This window comes from Marmota monax, unplaced genomic scaffold, assembly GCF_021218885.2.
Source record: "Marmota monax isolate L192 unplaced genomic scaffold, Marmota_monax_Labrador192_F-V1.1 WCK01_AAM20220418_F8-fsc00321, whole genome shotgun sequence".
In the NCBI taxonomy this organism is placed as follows: Eukaryota; Metazoa; Chordata; class Mammalia; order Rodentia; family Sciuridae; genus Marmota; species Marmota monax.
This window is the reverse complement of record NW_026694856.1, coordinates 150056-177494: the sequence shown is the minus strand read 5'-3', so window position 1 is coordinate 177494 and position 27439 is coordinate 150056. Positions and strand designations below refer to the sequence as shown.

The 27439-nt window shown below is 39.4% G+C and overlaps 1 protein-coding gene across 2 annotated transcripts; it reads right to left on the bottom strand.

The window, feature by feature from the left end:
• Positions 1-1794: 1794 nt before the first annotated feature.
• Positions 1795-27439, bottom strand: Pon1 (paraoxonase 1). Of its 2 annotated transcripts, XM_046426366.2 has the most exons (9): positions 27308-27439; positions 21259-21329; positions 18940-18995; positions 18390-18558; positions 15112-15238; positions 11661-11861; positions 9561-9642; positions 5657-5785; positions 1795-2219 (listed from the first exon to the last, which is right to left on the bottom strand). In XM_046426366.2, exons 1-9 carry the CDS (start codon positions 27379-27381, stop codon positions 2061-2063), a joined length of 1068 nt encoding a protein of 355 aa, XP_046282322.1. In that variant the 5' UTR covers positions 27382-27439; the 3' UTR covers positions 1795-2060. The 2 variants fall into 2 exon arrangements, with proteins under 2 accessions (XP_046282322.1, XP_046282323.1); XM_046426367.2 differs by lacking the exon at positions 5657-5785.

Below are 27439 nucleotides of genomic sequence, written 5' to 3'. Positions count from 1 at the left end.
AATTGGCAGCTAGAATTACATTTGAAAGCCCAATTATGGAACTGGGCATAAAGTTAAAAGAGTGAAGCCTCCAGTCAAAGCTCCCTCGCCCATCTTCCTGTTCCCCTGTCACGGCTTCACCATCAAGGTTTCTGATACGTCTCAGCCATAGAAAGGTCTGAGACAATCCATTAACCAGTCAGCCGCACACAGCAAGGAGCACACTAAGCAGGAATGAGCCTGTCCTACAGTACAGGGTGATTTTAAAGTTTACTTCAAGACCTTCAAGATTCAGGAGACTGGGCTGTAACAAATGAAGAATATTAAAGTCATTCTTTCTCATACATATAACCTATCTAGAACTAAACCTTTGACAATACAAATATTTAGATGTGGGCATCACAGAACAAATGAGAATTAGGCAGTTTTCCTCTTTCTATGAGTGTGTGTTAAACCCCTAACCAAGGGATGTCCCTTTCTGAACTTGAATCTATGCTATGTGATGTTAGGTTTGGGTTTTTTTTTTTTTTTTTTTGGCAGAATCTTCTTATTCCATCAATAATTAAAAAGAACAGAATATGGTTATTTTATTGAAGATGCATGGAGGCTAGGTAAGACATTCTTTTTGAAGGAAATATGTGAGGTTTTTATTTATTTCCTAAGCATCATTTGTTGACAAGCAGTACTTCCTGGGTTGTGAATAGATGGTATCACTGAGTAATTGAGCACTCATAAGGCACTTGGTGTTATGCTCCCTGAAATGGTGGCCAAAATAATGTGAATCCTGATTAAAGTTTTTTTGATCAAAACAAAAATATTTTTTTATTAAATCAGAGGATCAGTGGTCTCAAACTGTTGGCAGTTCTCAACTTATTGGCAAAACATTTTTCCCAAAATGCTGGACCAAAATCACAACACCAACAATAGGACAAGTGCCTTAAAAATACTTTAAGTGACTGCCTTAATGTCCAGAGAAAGAATCTGGCCTGAAAGTCCTATCTTCAAAACAGACAAACAAATGAGGTGTGTTAACCTTTTTATGTCAGCGTTCACAACAAAATGATAGTCACGTTTTATTCCTAGCCATGTCCTTGAACAATGACAAAAAGTGGTGGTTGATCTTTCCTGATTTTTGTTTGTTTACCTTTTCCTTTTTTTTTTTTTTCTTTCTCAATTTCCATAGCAAGTTACAATAGGGAAAAATAATAACAACAACAATAAAAAATAAAAATTAAAAAAAAAAACCTCTTCCACCACTGAATAGCAGTATTGACTTTGGGACACTTAACATTACCTGAATCAATTACTACACTCTGTGCCCAGTCTTTGCAGTGAGCAAATTCCCTCCTTCTCCAGGGCAATGAAATCTAAAAGATACTATTGGTGCCAAGATAAAAGACACTCATAATTTTAAGGTGTGATACCACTCCCTCAAATTTTAAGATTTTCCTATGCGCCATTGCCACAGGAGAATTGAAGAATAAAAGGAGAACGCTACTAAAATTGGCCACTGTTTCCTGAGAAAGTCACATGAGCACGGAGTCAAAGAGGGGAAAACAGGGCAACTCTGATGGTGCAGGTTCCCCAGTGGCTTCACTGAGGAGGTGTGTGTGGTGGGGGTGGGGGTTGCCTTGCAGAGCACGTGCATGTTCTGGCATGTGACCTGCAGTCCCTGAGAACTGGAGTTGTGACACAGCTCATCCTGCTCTCTGGTTCTCTGAACATGAATTAGCGAAGCAGCAAGACACTTTCATGGAATCCATTTTAGGGAAAGTTCCTAATGAGTAACATACAGTAAGATTATTTAAGACCTGATAATTGTTATAATAAATTTAGCCATTTTAATAATTTAATTATTATTAAATTATTATTTAATAATAATTTTCCACTGGTAAATGAGATTTCCAAGTATTCCAAGACTAATTGGATTGTGTATTGTCAAAAGAGCCTCACTCTCCAGATTTGCTCTCAGCCTCATGATATGCAACTGACATCAATGGAGATCACTGCAGCCCCTTAGACTGTGGCAATTGGTGGAAATGATGGGCCTCCGCATTCTATGACTCTGGCAAGTCGTCCTGTTAGAGTTCACAGTAAAGCGCTTTGTGATACACGGTGCCGATCAGCAGTTTCCCCTTGTACACGGAGGCTACTGAGCAGCCTTGCAACACTGTGCCATTTTCTGCATAAACCAGTTTCACTTTGGGTTCTTCTGTTAAGATGTTCTGGATTCGAAGCACCTACCAAAGAAATAATGTGAGCTTAACATTTTTTAAAAATTACTTAAAACAACTCAAAGCATGGAGCCATTTCTCCATAAGAAACCATATTACCTCATAGAGTTACATCTATGGTATTTTGTACCAAAATTACTCTATATTTATGATAACCTGTTTCCCCATTTGAAAACTGTCAGTTTTTGATCATGTGATCTTTAACAAGGGTAGTGAGCACACAGACCTACAGGGACTAGACAAGAAATGTGAAAGAGAAGCATAGCCTGAGTGTGAGGTGTTAGGGAAAAGTGGAGACCATTACTCAGCAACAGTGGAATGGTTACCATGCTGGAATTCAGGTATGTGTTTATATAGTTTTAGATGAGCTAGGAATTTGGATGCTTACCCTTAATTCCTGGCTTTTAAATATAGGCAAGGGGCAGAGGGTAATATGACACCCTCCCGACACCAAACCACCTTTCTGTACCACACTGAACCATTCTTCTGAACTTAAGGTCCAATCTCCAAATGTATAAGATTTTATAAGTTCAACTTCCTTCACTTAGTTAAGAATTTGCACCATCAGCACCACTGCGGCATTGTATTAGACTCACATGAAATACAAACATTTGATCATTCTTGCTGGCTGACAAAAATAGCCATTTTATATGATTTGACCTAATATGGAAAGCATTACATTGAAGGGGGAGACCTGGGTCATGTCTTGGATCTTCTGCTTACCATTTGTTTCTCAACTATAGAAGGAGATGGGTGAGACTAGATTATTTCTAAATTCCCTTTCAACTAAGATAAAGTATGATTACTTGAAGAAAGGATGTCTACACACAGAACACCAAATATGGCTGTCCAGGTAGGCCAGTGCGTGAATATGAAAGGATCAATGGGGGCATTCAAAATGACTTCTTTAGAATAGCTGGCACCAAAGACAGATGTCTTTGGAAATTGCCATAGTGTTTAAAATACAGTGTTAACTTCAAGGAAATGGTGGTGTACCCTGGCTTAACTCAGTTTCTTGTTAATAAGACTAAATTGCTTTTCGGTTGGGAAGAACATTAGATAATGGATTGTTATTACCTTTTGCTATTCCTCACCAGATCCATCATTAGAAAGGAAACACTTTTTTCCAGGAAACAAACCACATCCATGGTATAGCAAATGCCCCGAGTTCACCAAATGAGCTAACAAGCAAGAACATATTAGAATCTAACATTCTGTTCAGTTCTAAACAGTGAACACACCCCGGCATACATTCCTTCAATTCTATGTAACACGCCACTCAGCAATCCTAATAGCTAAAAATGAGTAAAAGGCACAAAGGATTGACATTAACCATGATCAGAATTTCCTGTAAACCTAGAAAGAAAAGATAGGAAATTGGAAATCCACTTTTTTTAATGTTTGTTTTTTAGTTTTACGTGGACACAATATCTTTATTTTATTTTTATGTGGTGCTGAGGATCGAACCCAGTGCCTCATGCACGCCAGGAGAGCGTGCTACCACTTGAGCCACATCCCAAGCCCCGGAAGTCCACTTTTAATACTTTTTTTTGGTTGTCAATGATCTTTTGTTCTATTTATTTATTTATATGTGATGCCTAGGATCAAACCCAGAGCCTCACTCATGCCAGGCAAGCGCTCTACCACTAAGCCACAACTCCAGCCCTGGAAATCCACTTTTGTGGGTTTTTTTGTTGTTGTTGTTTGTTTGTTTGTTTGTTTTTTAATCCAGGAGATACAGTCATTTTTCCTTCCTTTTTTGGTTGGGAGACAGACTTAAACCTAAGCTTTTAAAACACTGAGGTAGATAAATGTCAAAAAACAATATCATGTATTCAATATAAATAATAATGACACTTAGCATATGCTGAAAACTCAAAATAGAAAACACCAGGTAGGTGATAGTCAAAGTCCAAATGCCTATGGTAAAGTGAGCTTCAGATTCTTATTATTTGCACTGCAGAATAGTCTGCTAAATAAAGATCATGGACCAAAAAAAAAAAAAATGGAATCTTTCAGTATTATAACAAAAGTGGAAGAAGAGGACTTCTAAGCCAAAACAAATTCTAGCAAATGATTTATGTCCCCATCTTTAGGGAATATTCTGAGAGGATGGCTAATTGTGCTTTTAGGACTGGTCCACTACATTGACTTGTATGTATACAGCCTTCCATATCCCTGGATTCCATATCTGCACAAATCCAATCAGCTTCATATGAAAAATATTGGAAAAAAATAATATGTCTGTACTAAACACATAAACTTTTTTTCTTGTCATTCTTTCCTAAATAACATAGCATAACTATTATATGGCATTTATATTGTATTAGCTATTATAAGTGATCTAGAGTGATTTAAACTACATGGGAGGATGTGTATAGGTTCCATGAAAATATTTTTCAGTTTTATATAAGAGATTGAGCCTCTGTGAATTTTGTAACCACAGGGTCCTGAAGCCAATCTGCCACAGAATTGAGAGAGACAGTTCTGACACCCAGGAAGGGGGAGCTGAAGAGGAAGGCAGGTAACAAAGAGTTAAACCATTGTAGTGTGGCACGATTATGTTTTTAAAACGATTGAGAATTTCCAAGCTGGAGAAACTCATTACTGAAATAAAGATATGGACTCATCCAATGCTGGGGTTCCTCAACCCAGCCCTAGAGGCCACACCCCACTCTGCTCTGACTTGTACCAAGGCCTACTTTGAAGGAGACTCCTGTGCTCTTAGCCTCAAAGCAGCAGCAGTGGTCAGACTGAGAGGGAGCTGAGGTAATTACGCTCAGCCACCTCCCTGTGGTGTTGCTGCTGGTTGGCTACATCCCTCAACCACAAGCCGTTCCTCTCAAATGACCCTCTCCACACACCACACCACACCACCACTCCTTTTTATTTTTATTTTCTTGGCAGTGCTAGAGATCAAGCCCTCTACTACCAAGCTACATCACCAGTCCACTGCTCCTTTCATCTTTATTTTTTTAAAATAATTTTTAGTTGTAGATGGACACAATATCTTTATTTTTAGTTATTTATTTATTTTAATGTGGTGCTGAGGATCGAACCCAGGGTCTCACATGTGCAAGGCATGCGCTCTACCACTGAGCCACAAGCCCAGCCCCACTGCTCCCTTCTTGTTCTTGATTTTTAGTCATTTCCTTCCCACTTGCTAGCCCTGAGGTTATCCCTGGTTAATGTCTCTACACTATGCCCACCTCTTTGTAAACAACACCTTTATTAAACTCCCCTCAAAATAACCAGTTTAAATGTACCATCTGTTTCCTATCTAGACCCTGAGGAAAACATGTCTGAAAGTCCTTTTTATTTCTAATCAGTTGGATCACCTATCCATGTCCCCTTTTTTATTGCACATAGAATTGAGAACTATGTTTGCTGCAAAACAGTAGCTGGAAATAAGGTCATTGATCTACTTCGCTTTTCAAACTAACCTCTGAGGCAGGAGGATTCTCTGGGTCGTAGAAGAAAATCTTCATGCCATTGGGATGGCAACCAACCCAAAGGTCCCCCGTCACGGGATCCACGGATATGTTATCCACAAGTGTGTCAAAGTCGAGGGACTTCCAAGTTTAAGAGCAAGGAAAGAACAAAAGATAGGGAGTGAGAAAAATTGAGAAGTGGTGCAGCAATATGCCAGGGAAAGGTATCCTCTCATACTTGGTCACTACATGGCTGCTTCTGGGGACACAATAATTCTATACCATTCTAATAGCACTCAAGGAATTCTTCTGATTCCTCTGGCCTTCTATCTATACTAGTATTTTGTTGGTTTCCAGGACAGATGGGGAAAGATTCAGAAAGCAAAAAAAAAAAAAAAAAGACTGTTAAAAGTTAAATAAAATCATTTGTACTAACATCTGTGCCGAAATCTAAAACTTTTTTTTCAAGTTTTAAGTGCAGCATAAAGCAATTCCTTCTAAAATGGCATGTGCAAATGATATTTTTGTAAGAATTCATAAAACAACCAGAAAATGTAGATCCATTTCTGATGTGAACATGGATGAAATGTAGGGTCTTTCATGGCTAATCACAGGCTGTGCCGCCATCGAAGAAATGATCACCCAGGGTCTAATTTTTGCTTTGGAGTTGAGGAAAAGTTTGTTCTTCAGTTTCTTAATGTTATTCAGCTCCCTGTTCTTCTGCTGTTTATTCTCTAAATATAAGTTGCAAGCATGTGATGACTGCCCAGATTGCTGTCGAGGCTTTGTACCAGTATCATAAATAATAGCAACGATTCTTAATTCCACCCTTCATCATCTTGGCTGCCTTCTACCAGAAAGAAACCCCATCTATTTGTTTACCTCTAACTCTCATCAGAGAAACAATATCTACTGCGTACCTTAGTGCCCAGGGACCCCGTAAATAACTGGTCGTGACTCACTGCAAAGGCCAGAGCGTGGGTAGGCAGCTGCAGACCTGCAGACAGCCAACAAGGCCCTCTGCTTCCTACTGAAAATGAGAGCTGTCCCCACATGTCCTCAAAGGGATTAGAGGGCTCAGCAGAGCTTCATTCTCACTGCCACGCAGGGTCGGCACTCCCTACTTAGCCTGGAAACAGGCAAGATTAGCCAGAGGAGATGGCTGGGCAAGCACCCCCTGGTCAAGATCAGCTCCAGACTTCCTCTTCCACCCTCCCTGCATCTGTCCCAATGTCAGCACTCTGCCCTGACACATTAGATTGTTTAAGTAAGGAAAACGTGAGTCTCAGCGATCCATTATTGTCTTTGGATGGGGTACAGCCAATTGGCAAATTCCATGGTGCTTGAAAGCCAGGTGAAATGAGAGTTGGAGGTGAAAGTCGAGAAAGGACCCAGGAGCCTGGGGTCCCACCCATTCCACACAAGGACTGAGCTCCTACCACATGCTCTGTGAGGAGCTCAGCACCTGGAGAGTACCCAGCAGTACCAAAGAAGAGCTGCTGGTCCAGCGGGAAGCTCGTCCTGGGTCTGTAAATAAGCTGTTGCTTTGCAAACATGTAATACCTAGCCATCCCAACTCATCAGAGTGGGCATGTGTATCACACCTCAGAGTCTCATAAAGACAAGTGGAGAAGATTTTCCTCTCCTTAAAACAAATTATTCTCTGTGGGAAAAACCGTATTCTCTGTTAATAAATATCTCAATTTTTAGAAAATTGAAGTTCATTGAGGTAAGACTAATTCATTGAGTCTTATAATATTTTTTGGGAGGAAAGGGAGAATTATTTTTATTGTTATATATATATATATACATCATTATATCTATCTATATATATCATTATATCTATCTATCTATATCTATCTATCTATCTATATATATATATATATATATATATCATAAAATTTGCTATCTTGACTTATATGTGTACAACTCCATGACATACGTATGTTTACAATGTCATGAAACCATCAGCACCATCCATCTTTAGAACTTTAAGCATCCCAAACAGAAACTCTGTAACCATTAAACAATAACTCTCCATTTGTCTTCCCCCCCTCCCCCGAGCCCCTGGTAACCACCATTCCACTTTCTGTTTCTATGAATTTGCCTGTTATAGGTACTTCAGATCATTGGAATCACAATATCACTCCTTTAATGCCTAGCTTATTTCACTTAATGTCTTCACAGTTCATTCAATTCACAGTGTAGCATGTGTCAGAAAATCATTCTTTTTGGTGGTGAAGCAGGTACCAGGGATTGAACTCAGGAGCACTTGACCACTGAGCCACATCCCCAGCCTTATTTTATACTTTTTATTTAGAGACAGGGTCTCACTGAATTGCTTATTAGCACCTTGCTTTTGTTGAGGCTGGCTTTGAACTTGAGATCCTGCTGCCTCAGCCTCCTGAGCCGCCAAGATTACCAAATCATTTCTTTTTGAAGCCAAATAATCTTCCATTGTGTGGGTATAACACATGTTGGAAGGACATAAGCATAAACATGCTCCATCATAAGCTTTATAATTGGCCTCAGCTACTTTATCAAATTATGTGGCATTCTGAGATGTTAATGAATATGATCATTCAAGAGAAAGATCAGCATTATGTTTGCGGGGTTGGCCTCTGCTGGGTTGGTTGCTCTGAAGTGAAACAGGCATGGTCTGTTGCCCAAAGTGGGATCCCAATCTGAAAACAAGGCTTGCCTTCAACCTGGCCTGGGCAGGAGCAGGACCCAACATTCTGTGTGGAATGTGTCTTGGATTGGGTTCTGCTACAAAATTCTTTAACTTTCAGCTTACAGAAGTACCTACTGTTAAACCACAGTCTGTTTTTATTCCCTCAGCCAGTATAAGTGTGCAAAGTTCCATTTTACTTCAGCTAATACTGAACTAGTCCTGCCAGTGATTTTTAATGTCAAACACGATGTTACTTTGAAGTCGTTTCAAGGTAATTTTCTCGGAGTGAGGCCTGTCATGACAGCGCTTGAAAGTGTTGATGGGCACAGTTCTAAGACTGGCGGTGACAGTGCTTCACTCTGTGTGGGCAGCAGGACAGCAGTGCCAGGTGGTTTTTCAGGGCTAGAGCTGCTGTCAGAATGGTCCACCTTGCTCATAGTTTTTCTTTCCTCTCCTTTGTGTTTTTTACCCCTTTTGACCCAAACCTTCAATCTGGACCAGAATTGATGGGGGCAGAGGGTGAACCCCTCACCCAGCCCTATCATATTAATTGAACAGGTATTTGTTGAATGTCTACTGAGTGTTGAAAATTTTTATATAGAAAGAAAAATAAAATCGGTCCTGGCGGAACCTACATTCTTGAGTGTGGGGCAGGGGGTGGGCAGATAATAAAGAAGACATGCCAAATGTACACTATGTTGGTAATAAATGCTGAAAGCAACGATAAGCAGTAGAAGAGTTAGGAAATAAGTGGGGGTGGGTCCCAGGTAGACTATCTGATGAGGAAGGGTCTTGCTGAGATGACATTTCAGTAAAAACTGGACAGAAATGACAGAGGCAGCCATGGAGATATGTTCCCAAGCAGAAGGAACAGCGTCCTGTCCTGAGGCTATTTCTTGGCTTTTCCATCAACAGAGAGGATAAAAGAAAAGGGGAGAGAAAAAGAGAAAGAAAGGAGGAAAAGGGAGAGAGAAGGGACCTGTGAACGCAATCCAAACTTAAATTCACTAGAACAGAAAGAATCAAAGTCTCCCAGGTGAGGTGCGGCCTGCTGTTTTCGCTCTGCAATTGAGTCAAAGTGAACAACAGACACAAAATGATGCAGACGGCTCTTAATAACGAAGTGAAAAATGGGTTCTCACCCACTTCAATTAGACAATTCTTTTTTCCTCACTTTTAATTTCACAAATCAATTAGAATCTAATTATCACTTTGCAAACTTATAGTGTTAATACATCTTACCTTCAACAGAGTTAAAGTCCAATTAGCGTGCTTTTCATACACATGAATCTTATGAGCCAGCAACTCGGATATGTAGACATACCTTCAAAGAAGCAAGAACTGCATCAAAGTGCTTGAGTTAATGTAATTCAGAAGGTTACAGGGAGTTGTAATAACTCTTCCTGGGGAAGAACTTTGCCTAGAGACTGGAAAACGGCACACATCTCAAAGCACTAAATTCTGAAAGAGCTCAATGAGTTCACAGCACACAAAGGGGTTTCATCTCTGAGAAGTTAATCCTAAAAGTGGAAACCTACTAATCCCTGATCAGCCCTAACACGAGCTCTTAATTTCTGGGAGCAACAGATAACTTTCAATGTAGAGGTGAGTCCCAGGTTCTGTATTTTTAAACTTTATTTTATTTTTTTTTTAGTTTGAATAACCATATGTATATTTTCACATATATATTCCTACATATGTTTATATAAATTCATATGTCTATGAGTATACCCCCACAGCAACCAAATTCCTGCTCAGAAATTTTCATTTATATTCAGTTTCATAATCATAAACTATAACTAAAACAAATTGGAAACATCTATCTCAAAAGAAAAATAGCTATACACAAAGTTATATCCATTTAAATACTTTCATGTATATTTTTACATATATTCATATTTATATTCCTATATATGGATGAAAATGTTCAATTCCTAAACTAACCCTATTTTTCTACATTAGTACTATGCCTACCAATACACTGCAGAGAAACTAGGTTCTGCATTTTAGAGGACAGAGTGTTGTCCCTCCAGGAAGCTGCAGAAAAGCCCCTCAGCAGCAGTCCCTTGTTTTAGGCCAGAGAAAATATGAGAGAAGTCAGGATGCTTGGCCTGGAGAGAGAAAAGTCTTCCACACCCTTTGTCCTGAGCCTGTCCCAACCCTGCGGGCTTAGTGTTTTTCAGAATGAAACACCACATACCCAAAAGACTGCTGGTTAGCAAAGCACAGTGCACCCCAAAAACAAGAAGAGATATGATGGCATGATTGTCTTTCATTGTTAAAGCCAGGGGACAATATGAATAATTGAAAGCGTCCGTGCTTCTTCTTCTAAGAGAACACTCTGAAATCCTTGATGATACAAGATGAGGAAGGGTGTAGATGGCTGGATGTATCTTATATATTTATAAAATATATTGGATGTGTGTGTGTGTGTGTGTGTACACACACGGGTTAAGATATTTTACTTTTTTCCTAATTTCATGTATATATATCCATACTGTGGATGACCACAGTGTGGCCCCTAGACCTATGCTTCTCTGTGCATCATTGCAAGGTTGCCATGAGATAATATTATAATATTATAGGTAATATTATAAATAATATTATTATATATTATAATATTTTCATTGCAAGGTTGCCATGAGATAAGCAAGCTGCTGAGTTAAGAAAACTCTTTCCTTTCATTGAAGACTCTCTTGTTGAAGAAAGCAGTGCTTAATTTACATTTTGATGTTCCTCGTCTTGTCGCAGAGCATATATATATATATATGTGTGTGTGTGTGTGTGTGTGTGTGTGTGTTCCTATGTATTGTTAATTTTGTTATATACTCAAAAATATTCCTTCAGGCTGGGCAAAGTGGCTCATACTTGTAATCCCAGCAGCTTGGAAGGCCGAGGCAGGAGAATTGTGAGTTCAAAGCCAGCCTCAGCAAAAGCAAGGTGCTAAGCAACTCAGTGAGACCCTGTCTCTAAATAAAATACAAAATAGGGCTGGGGATGTGGCTCAGTGGTCGAGTGCCCTTGAGTTTGATCCTAGTACACACACACCCCAAAAAATCTTCCTTCAAAATAAAGCTGTTTGGGTAATATTAAATGTTTATTATGGTTTCCTCTCTTGAAATGTACTTTTTCCCCCTTAAATAAAACACAGTACATCTTCACAAAATGTAAATGTTTGATCTGATAAATTTTACTCTCAAAGGATTAAGATATTTTACTTTTTTTTCTAACTTCATCTTCCTAAGACAATATGTATCAAGTCATTTCAAAATGACTACAGCATGCTAAAGACATCTACTGAGAACCCAGATAAATCCATTACGATGTAAAGAGTGCACATACTTGCCATCAGGTGAAATGTTGATTCCATTAGCAAAGTCAAATCCTTCTGCCGCCACTCGAACTTCATCGGGACTGTAGTAAACCACATATGACCAGGCTAAACCCAAGTACATCTCCCAGGATTGTAAGTATGGGTCAATAAAATAGTGATCATTTGTGGCATAAAAATGCTCAGGTCCCACAGCGACGATATCATTCAAACTGCAGTTCAAACACATAATATATACAGGTGAAGGTGCTGTACAGTGCAGGCTTGGGAGCTGGCATTCATTCATGTCTATTCCTAAATCAAGATATGGGATGAGCTTTCACTCTAGCTATAATGGCACAGAATCAATGTGAAAGCAGTCCTACTTCTCCCATCCTCAAAGATAAGAAATTGTGGGCTGGGGTTGTGGCTCAGTGGTAGAGCACTTGCCTAGCATGTGTGAGGCTCTGGGTTCAATCCTCAGCACCACATAAAAATAAATAAATAAAACAAAAGTATGTGTCCATCTACAACTAAAAACTGTTTTTTTTTTAAAGATAATAAATTGTTTTATGAACTCTTAAAAGGTCATTATAGCACTGTAACATAAAAATCCTATGAGCTATATCTTAAAAGAGGAGGCATGGTGTGGGTATAAATTCAGTGATCATTTAAATTTGTCCATAGCATAATTGTCAGAGCAAGATGGAACTGGCTCCAATCAGTCCTTAGATTAAGGCAATGAAAAACAAACAAACAATAACCCGCCCCCCCCCCAAAAAAAAAAAAAAAAACCACTGAACTGGCAACACATTTTAGTTAAATCTTTGCTGCCTTAGCTTTGCAATCTAGGGAAAATCAATCCTTCACGTGTCAGGGCCTCAGTTTCCTTATCTGTGAAACGAGGATGATACACTGGTTTATCTTCCAGCCTTAAAGTTTTATGATTCTCAATGGAATAAGATGTCCATGAACAAGAAAGTTCAGAAATAGGATGCTTGCCTATTTTCTTTCCTATTAGGATTCTCTCTCTGTTTCTGAAAATGTAAGATATATGAGTCTATTTTTCTGCTTTAATAGGTACAATAGCAAACACATAAGTGAGTCATTCTTTGCTGATTGAGGTGATGGAAGTTCCCCGGGGCCATGATCTGAGAGAAAATTATCCTTGCTCTATTGCAGGGTGCGTAATGGCCAGTGTATCAGCTCTGACGCAGCGCTGGGCTCTGGGGCCAATGAGACAAGCATGCAGAGCCTCAGTTTTCTCATCTGTTAAGAGAGGTTAAGTGATTTTCCCAAAGTCATACAGTTCATTAGTAGAAGACCAAGGGTCAAAATCTTAATTTGTGGAGTTGCAGTGGGAATTACAATGAGACAATGCCTGTTGTGTGCGTTGCCAGGAGCCTAACACCCAATAAATCCTCAATCAGTGGGAGTCACTATTACTACATGAAAAAGGGTCTAGGGGTTTAGGATTAGTACAGGCTCCAGACATAAATCTGCAAGCTGGTTCTACTTTCTCTTTTTTAAAAAAAAATAAATTTCTGAAATTAGTATGCTTTCCTACCGTTTGCCTGCTTTTCATAAAGAGCAACAGAATGGAATGGTTTAGAGCAAGAGCTTTGAAATCTGATAAACTCTGCTTGAGTCCTGACCCTGCTTGCTATCATCACAACAGGGCACCAGAGTGTGTCAATAAACTTTGAGCCACTTCTCGGAATGTCAGTTTTCTCTCTGTACCTTGAAAGGCTAGGGTAAGAGTGAAATAAAATGAGTATAAAGGCCTTGTCACCATGCCTGGCATATGGTAAGTGACCAACAATAATAATAGTTGTGACATTACTAATAATAGCAGGCTGAAGTAATTGGAATAGTAATAGCATAAACAACCATCAACCACAGAGCAAAAGTACATGTGGCTAAATTCTATTTAATTGTGGCACTAGAGTTACTTTTAGTCAGGTTCTATGCTGCCGAAGACCAATATCTTTGCAACTTGACCAGAAAAAAAAAAAAGAAAAGAAAGAAAAAACTCCTAATCTGGAAAAATGGACAAACATGAGGTTTCCAAGATTAAATGTTGAAACAAATCAAATAATTTTTCACTATTTCATAGACGTTCAGGAAAGTACTTTAGAACTCACACTGTCAGGACCATAATCTCAGCTCCACTGTTGACTAATGGTGTCTTTGGAGGCATCTTAACAAATCCTCTAGCCTCAAAGTTTTTAAATCCACAACGGGAATGATAATAGCACTCAATTACAGAGAGTTTCATAAAAAGTCACTAAAAAATCAGTTCAAATTGGTTAGCGCGGGAACTGATTTAGAGCTGAAGTTTATTAAGTTGTGATTGCTATTATTGTCATTCAGCTTTGCCATCCTACTTATTTTCCTTATGTTAGATCTTGCCATACTTTACATTCTTCAAATACCCAATGATCTCATTTCTTTACAAATTATCTTCTCTGAATGAACTCTTCCACCCCAAATCTGTTCTCTGAACTTTGAACTCATCTAGGGGTTACAGAAGAAGCCCCTGGCCTTCCTTTCTACTTGGCTGCTAACTAATTGGTCAATCTTCATGCAGTAACTCAATTTCTCTTAAGTCTCAATTTTCTCATCCTCAAAACCATCAGATAAGAAAGGAGAGGAAGAGGCACTGGTTTCCTATGTGCCAATCCCTTTCCTAGGTGCCTGCAAAGAGTACCACTCTAGGTTTACAAATACTGAGGAGGTTGAATGCTCTACTTCAATTATGCAGGAATTTGGGGATTCTAAAAAATTGTAATAATTAGGAAGTAATCATTGTTTTGGAAGGTAGTGTGAGATTGTTGTGCTAAACCCATATTAGCCTCAAAAAACAAATATTCATAAGGCAAGTGAGGAAGTTGACTTTGGATTGGGTTGACCAGGATTGAGAATCCGTGGGTGTTTCTCTTTCTCCTGGTGTTATATTGTGGAGGAGTCTAGTACAGTGCTGAGTGTCCCCATAGATCTGCTACTGCAGGAGTTGGGCCCAACCAAACAGCAGTTGAGCCAACAAAGGCAGGATTTAGATGCACTGGATTTGGGGTCTTCTCTTAGATATGCATTTTGAATTTGTAGAAACTAAGACCATATTTTTTAAAAAATAAAAACAAATAAATAAGCTCAAGATGTGGAATTCGTCTATAAAGCCTCTTTGGGTTTGGAATACTGAGTCTGGGCTTGGAGAGGGGCAGAATTTTTTCTTTGTAAAAGCTTAGATGGAGATCTTAAAACCAGGAGCCAGGAGCCAGCATCCAACCAGCCTGAGAAACGAGCTAATAAGAGAATGGGCTTCTCTGAGGGGCAAGAGTTGTTAGAATATTCTGCAGAAAAACACTCTTTGTGGTTAGGGGAAGGGAGAGTTGAATATGCCCTGGTCACAACGAAAAAGTAAACGTGGATGAACCATTCACTGCTGCTAAAGGAGAAGACAAAGATGAGCTATCTCAGCACCTAGGCAGAAGTTTGTGCCTAATGGTTTTCTGATGCAAAAGTGATTTTTCTTCTTCTTGAAATTTAAACACCTCCACCGTGGACTTGAAATCTGGATGGTTCACCACCAGCAGGTACACAGCATTATCTGAGAGAAGATTAAAAACAAAAATTGAAACATTAACTGAGCTTTCAGCTGTCAGCTCTGTCTCCAAAAAGCAATTTCAACCCACCTCCAACTAGTACTTAGGATGTCAGGCAGATGGAATATTTTCATCTCTTGGTAGAGAGAACATTCGTGATTGCTCCAAAGAAAAGTGGCTAAAGGAGGAACAAGTGACAGTCTCTAAAAACTCCAAACTCTATTAGAGGGGGAGAAAAACTCTCAATTTAAGAATGAGCATCACTGACACTAAAACTCCAAAGAGCGTAATAAGCTTTCTAGTCCAAATGGCCTCTGCAAAATACAGAGTTGACATAGAAGGGATAGAGATGTGGAAACTGTCTAGGAGAAGGTGGGCTCAGGTATAGTTTATACCGTGAAAGAAGAACATCACAGAGGTGGTAGGAAATGGAAGCAACTTCTGTGCCTCTGTGGGACTATGGGACATGAAGGACACTGGTCTAAAAGGTCAAAGAGGTGTGATCAGAGTCGGTAAGTGATGTGAGATTCTGATCTCTACCTTATGAAGCAGTAGTAAGTCTTTGGAAACCTCTGACATGATCAAATTGGTTGAACTGTAGAGATCTGAACAGAGAAGCCAGCTAAAATGATGTTGATTAACTATTCAGCCAATAAGTGTTTATATTCAATGCTAAATGTTTATGTGAAATGCTACAAAGGAAAAACGAAGCAGGATAAAGAGATGGGGTTATGAGACGTGTTCTTCTTAGGAGTCAGGGATGTTGTTTCTGATGAAGTGATGTTAGAGCAAAGACCTAAATGACATAAAAGAGCAAAACACGAGGATGTCTGGGGAAAGTGTGTTCCAGGCTGAGGGAAGAGTATGTGCAAAGACCCTGAGGTAGGAGCTTCTTTGACACATTAACTTAATAGAGAAGCTATGATTGGAACAGAGAGAAAGAAAGAGAGAGTAGCAAAGCTGAAGCCATAGAGGTAGAAAGGCAGGATAAGCCTTGTCAGAGATTAGGTGAGGATTCAAGGCTTATTCCTTGGAGGCTTGGAGTCAAGGAATAGCATGATCTAAGACTACAGCAGTAATTCAGGATTGTAGAGAAGAGGGGCTGGACTAGGAGGTTGAAACTGAGAGAGACGAAAGGAAAGCACATAAGACCCTGGTGAGAGCTAGTGAATGAGTTGGTCAGAAATCAAATACAAAGAAGGATGAAAACCCGGATTCCTATTTCTTGCAGCAGATTTTACTTCTAGAAATTCATCCCAAGGAAAGAGTCACAGAAGATCCATGTATAAGAATATTTCTTTTGCTGGGTGCTGTGGCGTACGCCTGTAATTCCAGCAGCTTGGGAGGGTGAGGCAGGAGGATCACAAGCTCAAAGTCAGCCTCAGCAAGTTAGTGAGGCCAGGCAATTAGCAAGACCTTGTCTCAAAAAAAAAAAAAAAAAAAAAGAAAAAAGAAAAAAGAAAGAAAGAAAGAAAAAAGAAAAGAAAAGAAAAGAAAGAAAAGGGGGGTGGCTATGGATATGACTCAGGAGTTGAGCATTCCTGAGTTCAATTCCCAATACCAAAAACCCCACAAAGTTTCTTTCATCACTGTTTGTAATGAGCATAAACATGGAAATCAGCTAAATAGCAAATGGACTATATTACTGTTCTTCCAGCTGGATCTTGAGTGGCCATAGTGAACTAGCTCTAAATGCACTGGCACAAAAAGGAATCATGATGCAGTGTTTAGTGCAAAAGCAATTTATAGGAGAATCTGTGTAACATCACCCCCATTTTATTCTAAAAAGCATACCCATATCAAACATTATATTTCTTTGCACCTGAAAATTTTTTTTAAAAAAATTTAATAGTGGTGAATGGGTGGAGAGACCATAGAAAGACCATGAATATACATATTTATTTTTCAACACTTTGAATTTCAAGTGACTTCAAGAAAGGAACCCAAACAAGTATGTATTACTACCTTCAGTGATGGAATTGAAAACCTGATAAGAAAATAGCAATAATAACCCATATTTGTAGATATTCTCCTAGAATGGCCCTGGTCTAAAGTTTTTGAAATAGAGAAAGTAAAGCGGCAAGAAAAAAATGAAATTGAACCTCTGGGGGCGACTGCCCAAAGAACCAGCAACGAGTGGCAAAACCAGGAGCAAGAGAAGAAAACCCTGGTAGGGACAGAGCCAAGACAGGTGAGTGGCAAATCAGGGAGGGACAATTCTCTTGAAGGAGAAAGCGGTCAACAGTGAAAAGTGAGGTGGAGGAAGGAAGGAGGGAGGGAGGAAAAGGATGTTTGTTAACAAGGACCTCACTGATGGATTTCAAGGCAGCCATTTTAGCCACCCACAGTGGGGACAATCAGGAAGCAGCGCTGAATGAGGGGCTATCTGATGAGGAAATGGAGGCAGTGAGTACAGATGTTGTCATCACCTGGACATTTTTTATCACCTGGACATTTTTTATCACCTGGACAACTTTTAACAAGTATTCCTTCCCAGACCTCCCTCAGACCAATGAACTCAGAATTTCTTGGGCCAGGGCCAGGGCACCTTGACGTTTTTTTTTTTTTAACTCCCCAGGTGTTTCTGGGTGCAGCTGAGGTTAAAGATTATTATAGAGGTCAAGGATATGGCAGCACAGTACACAGGAAGGAAAAATGGGATAAAGTCACAAGGGAGGGGAGAACATGCTGTGCTGAGGAACAGCCTGAACAGAGTCAGCAGGGGCAGAGGGCACTGAGGGTGGCAGGGCTGAGGGAAAGCTGGCCCTGGTGACCTTCTGTCCCTGGATCTACATGTCACAGATGACTGACCTCAGACAAAAATCTATTCCTGTAAATAACCTGGGCCTTTCAAAGTGTTTAAAATAAATAAAAAAAAAACTATAATGATTAAGGCTGAATGTTATAATAGTTATAGATAATGTAAATGTTGGTGTTTTTTTTAAATTAGGAGCTTTGCAAATCTTAAATATTTTAGCATTTTCAAGCATGTGTCTTTCATATATTTAATTAACATAGAGAAATGGTTCAAAAGCCCAAATATAAGAACTTTATTCATAATTAAGCTTTGGTTGCATGAGAAGAAATATTCATTTGCTGGCATGGGTTTTTTTTTTTTTTTGCTTTTGATTTTCAGTCAACAGTAAGCATTGTTACCTTCATCTGTGAATGTGCTAATCCCATGAGGGTTAAATGAAGACAAATCTGATTTACTTCCTGTAATTTTCAACTCCAACACTGCTGGATCTTCTTCATTCAGGTCCATCAAAAGTATTTTCCCAGGTTTATCGGGCTCAAAACTCTTTATGCCAGGATATTTTAATCCCTTAAAAGCATGGTGGAGAAAAAGCAGGCACATTACTAACATCAAATACTGACAAGAGGTGGTGGGAGGCATATGGATTCACACTCTCTGCTCTGGGCCATAGGGCCACACAGGAAGCCTCTTAACTGCCTGGTGCAATAGGTCCACAGAAGACTCTGGAAGCCACGTGTTGCACCAGCTCACCCCACACAAAACCTCTCATCACCTGTAGCAAATGCATATATGACCATGACATCGGGGTGGGAGATGTCATCTGGGAAAGCCAGATGACTCCATTTTACTTGAAAGTGGACATTGGTACATAGAAGGCCTAAGTGAAAGACTTAAGTGACCAGTCCTAGAAATTGTTCTAGAACACAATAATTGAAAGAAAACACTCACGGAGCTGATGAAAGCCAGCCCATTAGGCAGTATCTCTATGTCTTCAGAGCCCGCTTCTGCAGAAGAGAGTATAGTTTGCTCATATTATTGCAGAAAATTGAAGATACATTTCTTCAACACTTTTGATTCAAAAATGAGGATATATATTAGATTTTCTTTGATAGGTTCAGAATAATTCGTCCTTTCATTCAAATTGGTGAATTGATGCAACTGTATGGAAATTTATAAAATGTTAATATTTGTAACAAGTGTAATTAAAATTTACTTGATGTATTTATTTCAAATGATGTCCTAGAACTTTGTCTTCAGAATCTGAAACCTCTTAAGTAAAGCTCATGAACATTCACAAAATGTTCAAAAGATGTGATTATTTGAAAAAAGCCTGTGGTCTTTTTAAAAGATGCAAGCTATAAATATATATTGATACTTTATAGCTCCTTATTAATAGCTCCAATATCAATTAAACAGTTTGAGAACCATATTAGAAATATATTATCATATAAATACATTTTATTAGAAATATAAAAAATATTTTTACTATATCATTGTTATTAAGTATATTTTAATAATGTAAGAAATATTTTAATATATTACTATAAATATATTATATTAGAAATACAAGTAAATTCCAAGTGCTTGATTAAATTTTAAATGGGGATACATTTTATTTATTTATTTATTTTTTAAAATTTTTTATTGTTGGTTGTTCAAAACATTACAAATTTCTTGACATATCATATTTCACACTTTGATTCAAGTGGGTTATGAACTCCCACCTTCACCCCATACACAGATTGCAGAATCACATCAGTTACACATCCATTGATTTACATATTGCCATACTAGTGTCTGTTGTGCTCCGCTGCCTTTCCCATCCTCCACCCTCCCCCCTCCCCACCTCTCCCCTCCCCTCCCCTCCTCTCTCTCTACCCCCTCCACTGTATAACCCTGAGGGTCTCCTTCCATTTCCATGCAATTTCCCTTCTCTCTCCCTTTCCCTCCCACCTCTCATCCCTGTTAAATGTTAATCTTCTTCTCCTGCTCTTCGTCCCTACTCTGATCTTAGTTACTCTCCTTATATCAAAGAAGACATTTGGCATTTGTTTTTTAGGGATTGGCTAGCTTCACTTAGCATAATCTGCTCTAATGCCATCCATTTCCCTACAAATTCTATGATTTTGTCATTTTTTAATGCAGAGTAATACTCCATTGTGTATAAATGCCACATTTTTTTATCCATTCGTCTATTGAAGGGCACGATTGAGAATATGCAGTTGCAATTAATATGTCAATAAAATGTGACTCCCTTCAAATTTGTCATGCTCTCAATAGACGTAAAATTTTCAAATTTTAATTAATCTAGGGACAAACAAACTACTTGTTTTTGTATTCATACTTTTAACAGAGATGTATGCTTTTCAAATGCCTTGTGATATATGATATTAATAACATATTTTTCTAGAAAAATATTGTGCCCTCAGATATCTGGCCAAGTTTAATGATACTAACTGAATGAGTGTTCTGGCATTGCCTTCTGAACTGTAGTCAACTGAGATAAATAATTCTAAAAAACAAACAAAAACACCACCCACCCAAAACAATAACCAAAACGTGAATTAAGCAAACTGTCCTCAAATAACAAAGCCGGTTGGTTGAAACCAGATGAGGCGTTGAGCTCTGGGACACTCTGTGGGTCGCTTTCTCCTGGTTCTCTCTTTTTGCTGACAAGCTGGCCTCCCACAATGGAGGCCAATAATTGCTTTCCCAGCTTCCTTTGCAGCTAGGGCCCCAGCCTGTCCTTCAGCTCTGACTAATGAGATCTAAGGGGAAATCTGCTGAGAGGTTCTGGGGAAATTTTCCTTTCCAACTTTAAAAGAGATACATGAGGAGAAAAGCCTCATGGTAATTACCAAGGCCTGTGAGAGCTTAAAAAATGTATATATATATATATATATATATATATATATATATATATATATATATATATACATTCTCTACTCACTTTGTCTTCCTCTTCTTTCCTTCTTTTGTTTTCTGCTCAGGTTATATTACCATGAAATCATACATGGCTCTGACTATTGTTTCTGCTCTATTGACCAAACAAAAACAAACAATCAAAACGGCCAACACATTGGCAATATGTTGGGGAAGACAAAAGTCAAAAGACATGGTATTCTGTAATTAACTACTGACTTAATAAAAATCTCCTGGGTCAACAATGTTTTTTTGAACAAAATTAAACAGGCATACGGACAAAATAAATAGCAAGATGATATACTAGCAGTTCAGATGAGACACCTTCTCTTCTCACATACATACCGACTCCTTTAACAAAATTACAGTTGGGAAGTTCCACAGGTTTCACTTCACGGAAAGCATTAAGTCGTTCTCTAGGAGGGAGAAAGGAATGAACAGATGAAACTCTCAGAATTAAACTGCAGTCCACAAAGTTCTTCTTAACTGCTCTTCGTCTTGGAGGCAATCCCAGAGTCAGCGGTCCCCAACACCCATAATTCTACCATGCAAGGTCAGAGCAGTGGGGAGCGTGGGATACAACATTTAGTTGGGTAAGGGCTCCTATGTGCAGAGATGGACAGATATACAAAGGGGATATATAGTGTCTGCTTCATGCACTTTTGTAGGAACAGGAACTATTTTAATTGTGTAAGAAATACAAGGTGGATAGTTGGGGTCAAATGGCAACATGGTTCCAATTTCACCCATGATATTTTAGAACAATTGACAGGTTTCCTATCCATTTGCCCAGCCTGGTTTCACAGCTTGGACTGTGCATCTGCTTTCAGACTAATACTTGAAAAATGTAGGTGTATCTAAAGGCTTTGTCACTTCATAAAATCATACCCAAGTCCAGCCTATAAAAAAGCATTTCTCTCTCTCTCTCTCTCTCTCTCTCTCTCTCTCTCTCTCTCTCTCTCTCTCACACACACACACACACACACACACACAAGCCTGCATGTATGAAAATGCACACATTTACACACAAACAACTTATTAAATACAAGCACATAAAAATCATAGGGGAATATTTGAATGAAGGACAAAGGAAACATGAACAGATGCTAGAACAAAGCACCAGCAGCCTGCCTATACATAGCAAAGATATGAATGAGACATTTGAAAAAATTGGACCATGACATTAGCACAGCCAAGAGATTAATATATATATGAACAAATGATATCATATAGTCACAGTCTCACAGGGTGATGGGCTGGAGGTGACCAGACACTTTGGGTAAAATTCTTATCAACATGATACAGAATGTAAGAATTTGAGGGCAATTGATCTTTCATTTGTTCATTAAGAAAAAGATTTTAGATGTTCCTATTATCATGCCATTGACTATCAACTCTACCCACCTGCTAAGATTGTCTGGCCTAATAGGCTAGGAAGGGAGCCCATAAATCCACCGTGTAAAAGCACCACAGTTCTTTATTTTAATATTTATTTATTTTATTTTATTTTTTTAGTTATCAGCGGACACAACATCTTTGTATGACACAACATCTTTGTCTGTATGTGGTGCTGAGGATCGAACCCGGGACGCACGCATGCCAGGCGAGTGCGCTACCGCTTGAGCCACATCCCCAGCCCACCACAGTTCTTTGGATGCACAATTGGTAGAGAACCAGTAGGCCAGGTGCTAGAGATACAGAGATGAACAAATAGGAGAGATAGTTTGGCCTGCTAAGAGACTGTGGCTCCCTGAGTGATAAACATGAAATTAGAAAACAGACTTCAAAGAGAAGTTGGGATCTGCCCTATGACCTAGGAAACTAAAAAGGAAATCAGAACTGGTCACAGTGGAGCTTGCCTGCAGTCCAAGCTACTTGAAGGCTGAAGTGGGTGGATCACTTGAGCCAGAAGTTTGAGTCCAGCCTAGGCAACATAGCAAGACCCAGTCTTTAAAAAAAAAAAAAACAACCCAGAAATCCCATGTCATAATCACAAAAGTTTGCAATAAAGGGAAAGTTAAAATTTATAATAGAGTAGGGGCTCACAAACTTTGCAGATTTAGAATTGTATTAAGAAAAGCATTTTACATGATACAAACATGCATGTGTGCGCATGCTCTCACACACACACACACACACACACATACACACACACCCCTAAACCAAGTATCTCAAAATGATACTTACCCTAATCTATGTATGCATTCTTAACTTTTCTACTCAAATCTACTTCATTTATTTAAAAATGTTGATCATGATCTACTACACTGATTTTGAGAGCTGTCACTACGAAAGACACTAGTCTGGGGGAAACATAATGAATATTCATGGAGTGCCGCCAAGGAACCCCAATGATGATGGTAGGGTTCAAGAGGTTAAGGGTTAAAGTCATACCAAGGACAACACAGAGAGTGACATAGGAGGAGGGATCCAAGGATATGAATTTGTTGAATAGGCCAAAACTTGTGAAAAAAGCCCAAGATAGCCAAATTAACTTAAAAAAAAAAAGACTTAAAACCACACAGGAAGGAATAAGCAGGCTGCCTGGTTCACAAGGTTTGTTAACTGTGATTGGTTCACTGAGTATGGAGAAAGGTAGACCTGTTCAGCTATTTTTCTAGTTCAGGCTTCCCTCCCCCACCCCGCAGATGCTCTCTAGCTTGGAAATGGCAATAATCACAGTTAGCAAGAGCCCACAGTAGGCAAGGAGGTGTTAAACCTGTTCCCAGTTGCCTTGGGCTCCAATTTGTGACCCAAAGGAGTCATATCACAACAGGATATCACTGACACCATAGTTCAGGTGCTGTGCATACCCTCATTCAACCTGCAAACACCTCCCTAAGGGGTTGTTTTCCTGGGTTACAGATGACTAACATCAGTGGCTTTCCAATACCATATAGTTATGTAATGTCTAAACTGGGATTGGAATGCAAGTACAAATGCAAATCTACACTCAACCCCCTAACAAGGCAAAATTTACAAATAACAATAGTAAACAGCTGGAAGAAGCCCGTTGAGGTTCATTTGGCCTGTGTCACTGTAATTTAACTCATGTTGTTCTATCTTTTTCTCAAATTATCAGGAAATATCTTGATTAAGTTCAAATGTTCCAGGTCAAAGAGATAAAGTTCAATACTGAGATATGTCCTTGATTCACAAGCCTCTGAACTCTGTCTAGAAAGCACACAACCTTTACTGTGAACTATTCAGTGCAAATATACCCTGGCTTCCAGCCAAAGAAAGCAGGAGTTTTCCTTGTGCATTAAGAAACCCAATCTGGAACTCAGGCCAGTCACCCTTAGCTGTCAATTTTCTGTAGCTTCATGGCACACTCTCTGTTCATTCAATAATTCCATTTTAAGACCTACTATGCACCAAGCCCTGTGCTAAGAGCTCTCACACACATACTTCCTCATTTAATCTCCTTAGCCACGTTTGAGACAAAGATTTGTGTTTTCCTTGTTTTATAGGTAAGAAAACTGAGGTACAGAGAAGCTAAGTCATTTACATGTCATTGCTTTGCTTAAAAGAGCAGAGTTGGGATTTGGAATTAGGTGACATGATACCTAGGACTCTGTTCCCTATATCCCTTTCATACCCCTTTTCATTTGCTCACTCTTTTCCCTCCATCCAAGGAGGCCCTTTACTTCCTTATCTATGGGGACACCCAGGATCCTCATAACTTTCTACAGCTTCTTTTATGACAGGATTAGTAACTCCTAAGTTTATGCTCATGAACCTTCACCTTCATATCTCTCAAGTCTCTTGCTCTGTTGCTTTACAGTTATCAGTTTCTGGTCTTGTTGCTCCCCATCCACTCTGAAATCAGTGAGCAAATGCTTTATCATATTGATTTCTATGACTTCCAGCACAATGCAGCACTTTGCAAGTGGGAGGGGTTGGCAGATGTCCACTGAATTGTTTTGTGGCATTGCTAGGCTAGAACATCAGATGGAGAAAATGCTGTGGATGCATTGATAGGGGAGACTGGAGGGTTTGGTAGGTTATTTATCCTTAGCCTAGGGTTTCAATGAGGTAAGGTAATATTCAGGTATCATTCATTGGATTTCCTAAGTGAATTTTTGAAATCATATATGACAAGTATAAAAGCTAACAATTATAGGGCACTTATTTTTAAAAATATTTGTTTAGTTATAAGTGGACACAATACCTTTATTTTATTTTTATGTGGTGCTGAGGATCAAACCCAGTGACTCACGTATGCTAGGCAAGCACTCTACCTCTGAGCCGCAACTCCAGACCCTATAGGGCACTTATTAAGCAGCAGATTTTATATATATGCTACTGCAATGTGGGTTATTATTCCATAATTTTCAGGTGAAGAAAAAGGCTCAAATTTTCTTGGTGTAAAGTGGTAAAGTGGCTTGAAAGTTGGAGAAAGGAGATCTGACTCAGGGTCACCACCCTCTATCCACACAGTGTGTTGCCTGTAACAAGCCTGAGTGGCAGAAATGCATTGAAAGATTCATGCTAGCTTTGTGGATTCCTTCTAAATAAAGGAAACAGTGGATTCATGCATCATGATGAATCATTTAGGAATGAGCGCCTCCAGGACCTGCACACGAGGGGTACTATTTCTGTCTTGTACTAGGCATTTCCTGGGCTTGTGCAGTATGTACCTCTCAAAGTTATATGCAGCTGACTACAATGACGGGTTAGGGATTCGTGCCCCAGAGGAGCATTCTCAATTTCTTCTTCTGAGAGCTCCCACCTCAGAAGCTCAAGAAATCCCTGCAGGCATCCCTTGTATGCTTCCACAAGTTTCCCCCTGTATAATTTCTTGTGAGTCCCTCCCGCTCCCCAACACACACAAACATATAGCCATCTCTGAATTTTAAAGGTTGTGCCTTTCTGCGAGTTTGGCTTGCTCCTGATGAAGGCTTCAGGACATCATTGCTTCCATTTTCTATGTTGGGCAGATTCATGATTTTTCTGGAGACTCAGGTACCTTATCTCTAAAATGAGGATAAAGGTCATTTATTGATTGTCCTGGATCTCTTGCTCTGGTTCTAGCATGGACAATGACAAAATATGAAGAGAAGTGCATAAAAATCTCCTGGGAGTTCGTTAAGTAACGCTGATCAGATTCAATAGTATAAGGGAAGAGGGCACTGAGATTCTGCACATTCAGGAACTCCTAGTTACCACCCATGCAGCTAGCCCATAGACCCTTCTGAGTAGCAAGGCTTTAGGACCATCTGGAGAGAAGTGCAGTCTCCTTTTTTCCCCTGACTGGACTACTCCAGGAAGCTCGGTACCCACTCTATATCTCTCTGCATAAACCCATTGGCAGCAAACAGTACCGTGATCAATGAAAATTCACATGCTAATTTTTACATCTTCTAAAAGCCTGAACTACTAATTACACTTTTTTCAAATACTTTTCTAATATTTTGTGATTTCAAAAATAGCAGTAATTAGAAGAAAATTCCACAATAATTCATAAAAACCTATTCTGAATGTAAGCTTCTATGTATTAGTCTGTAAGGTGATAAGATATTTTAAAAATCCAAAAGATTCCATTATATTAATGTTTTACTTCAGAGTAAATAAGACTTATTTGACTAAGCCTCTGGGAGTAGGATGATCTGTAAACTTTGAACACCTGCAAAAATTTACCATCCTCCATAGCACCTTAATGCCTTATTAAATAAAGAGAAGCAGGGAACTCACATTTATTGAATAGCTACTATGTCCCAAGCTCAGTGTTAGTTGCTTCCTATAGGAGTGTGTATTATCAATTTCAATTTATTGAAGCAGCTGAGATTTAGAGATGTGAAGTGATTTGTTCAAATTCTCATATTCAGAGGGAAGATCTAGAACCTAGGACATCAATTGCAGCATCATGGTTCTCTCCTCCCTGCCTGGCACCCACTGGAGCAGGTGGACCACTTCAGGGAGCATCTGCTCCTACCTACCTAGGTCTGCGTGCAGATTGTCCCCCTCCATGTGGCTTCCAATTGAGATTTTCCGTGGCCAGAAGCTTTGTGCTGTGACCAGGCAGCCACCACGGGGGGGTGTCCTTTCCCTAATTCATGAAACACCAACCCTTATCCCCCTCCACCCTTTTTTTAAAAGCCAGGTTGAGAAGTCAATCTGTAGCCAAAGCACGCAGATCTTCATGACACTGACAACTTGACCCACTCACCACTGCCAATGACTTGTCCCATCTCTCAGACCATGAGCAAGGGTATGTTTACAAGTGGCACATGATAGCTGGACAAACATTGATGAAACCTCTGTAGGACATGTATCCAGCCCAGGTCTGTATTTTCTGTTAAGAGCCTGGACCCTACTTTGGGAATGGGGGTGTTACCACACTGGGGTTTAGGGGAGGGACAAGGGTTGCAGCCCTCACCACGACCCAACTTACTCGTAAGAAGACCGGTGATCTCTGAAAAGCGCCAGTCCCAGCCCCATGAGGGTGAGCACCGTCAGCTTCGCCATGGCTCTGGACAGACTAACGGACAGATGGACTTATGCACGGACCGAGCCAGGTTCGGAC

Excerpts from the sequence above, each read along its gene's own strand:
- Pon1 (XM_046426366.2), bottom strand. The coding sequence starts at position 27,381 with ATGGCGAAGCTGACGGTGCTCACCCTCATGGGGCTGGGACTGGCGCTT. Across the intron at positions 5,786-9,560 it reads GGACTTTAACTCTGTTGAAG|TCCCTCGACTTTGACACACT; the intron begins GTAAGATGTATT and ends TAAACTTGGAAG. Across the intron at positions 2,220-5,656 it reads AGAATCCTCCTGCCTCAGAG|GTGCTTCGAATCCAGAACAT; the intron begins GTTAGTTTGAAA and ends TTTCTTTGGTAG.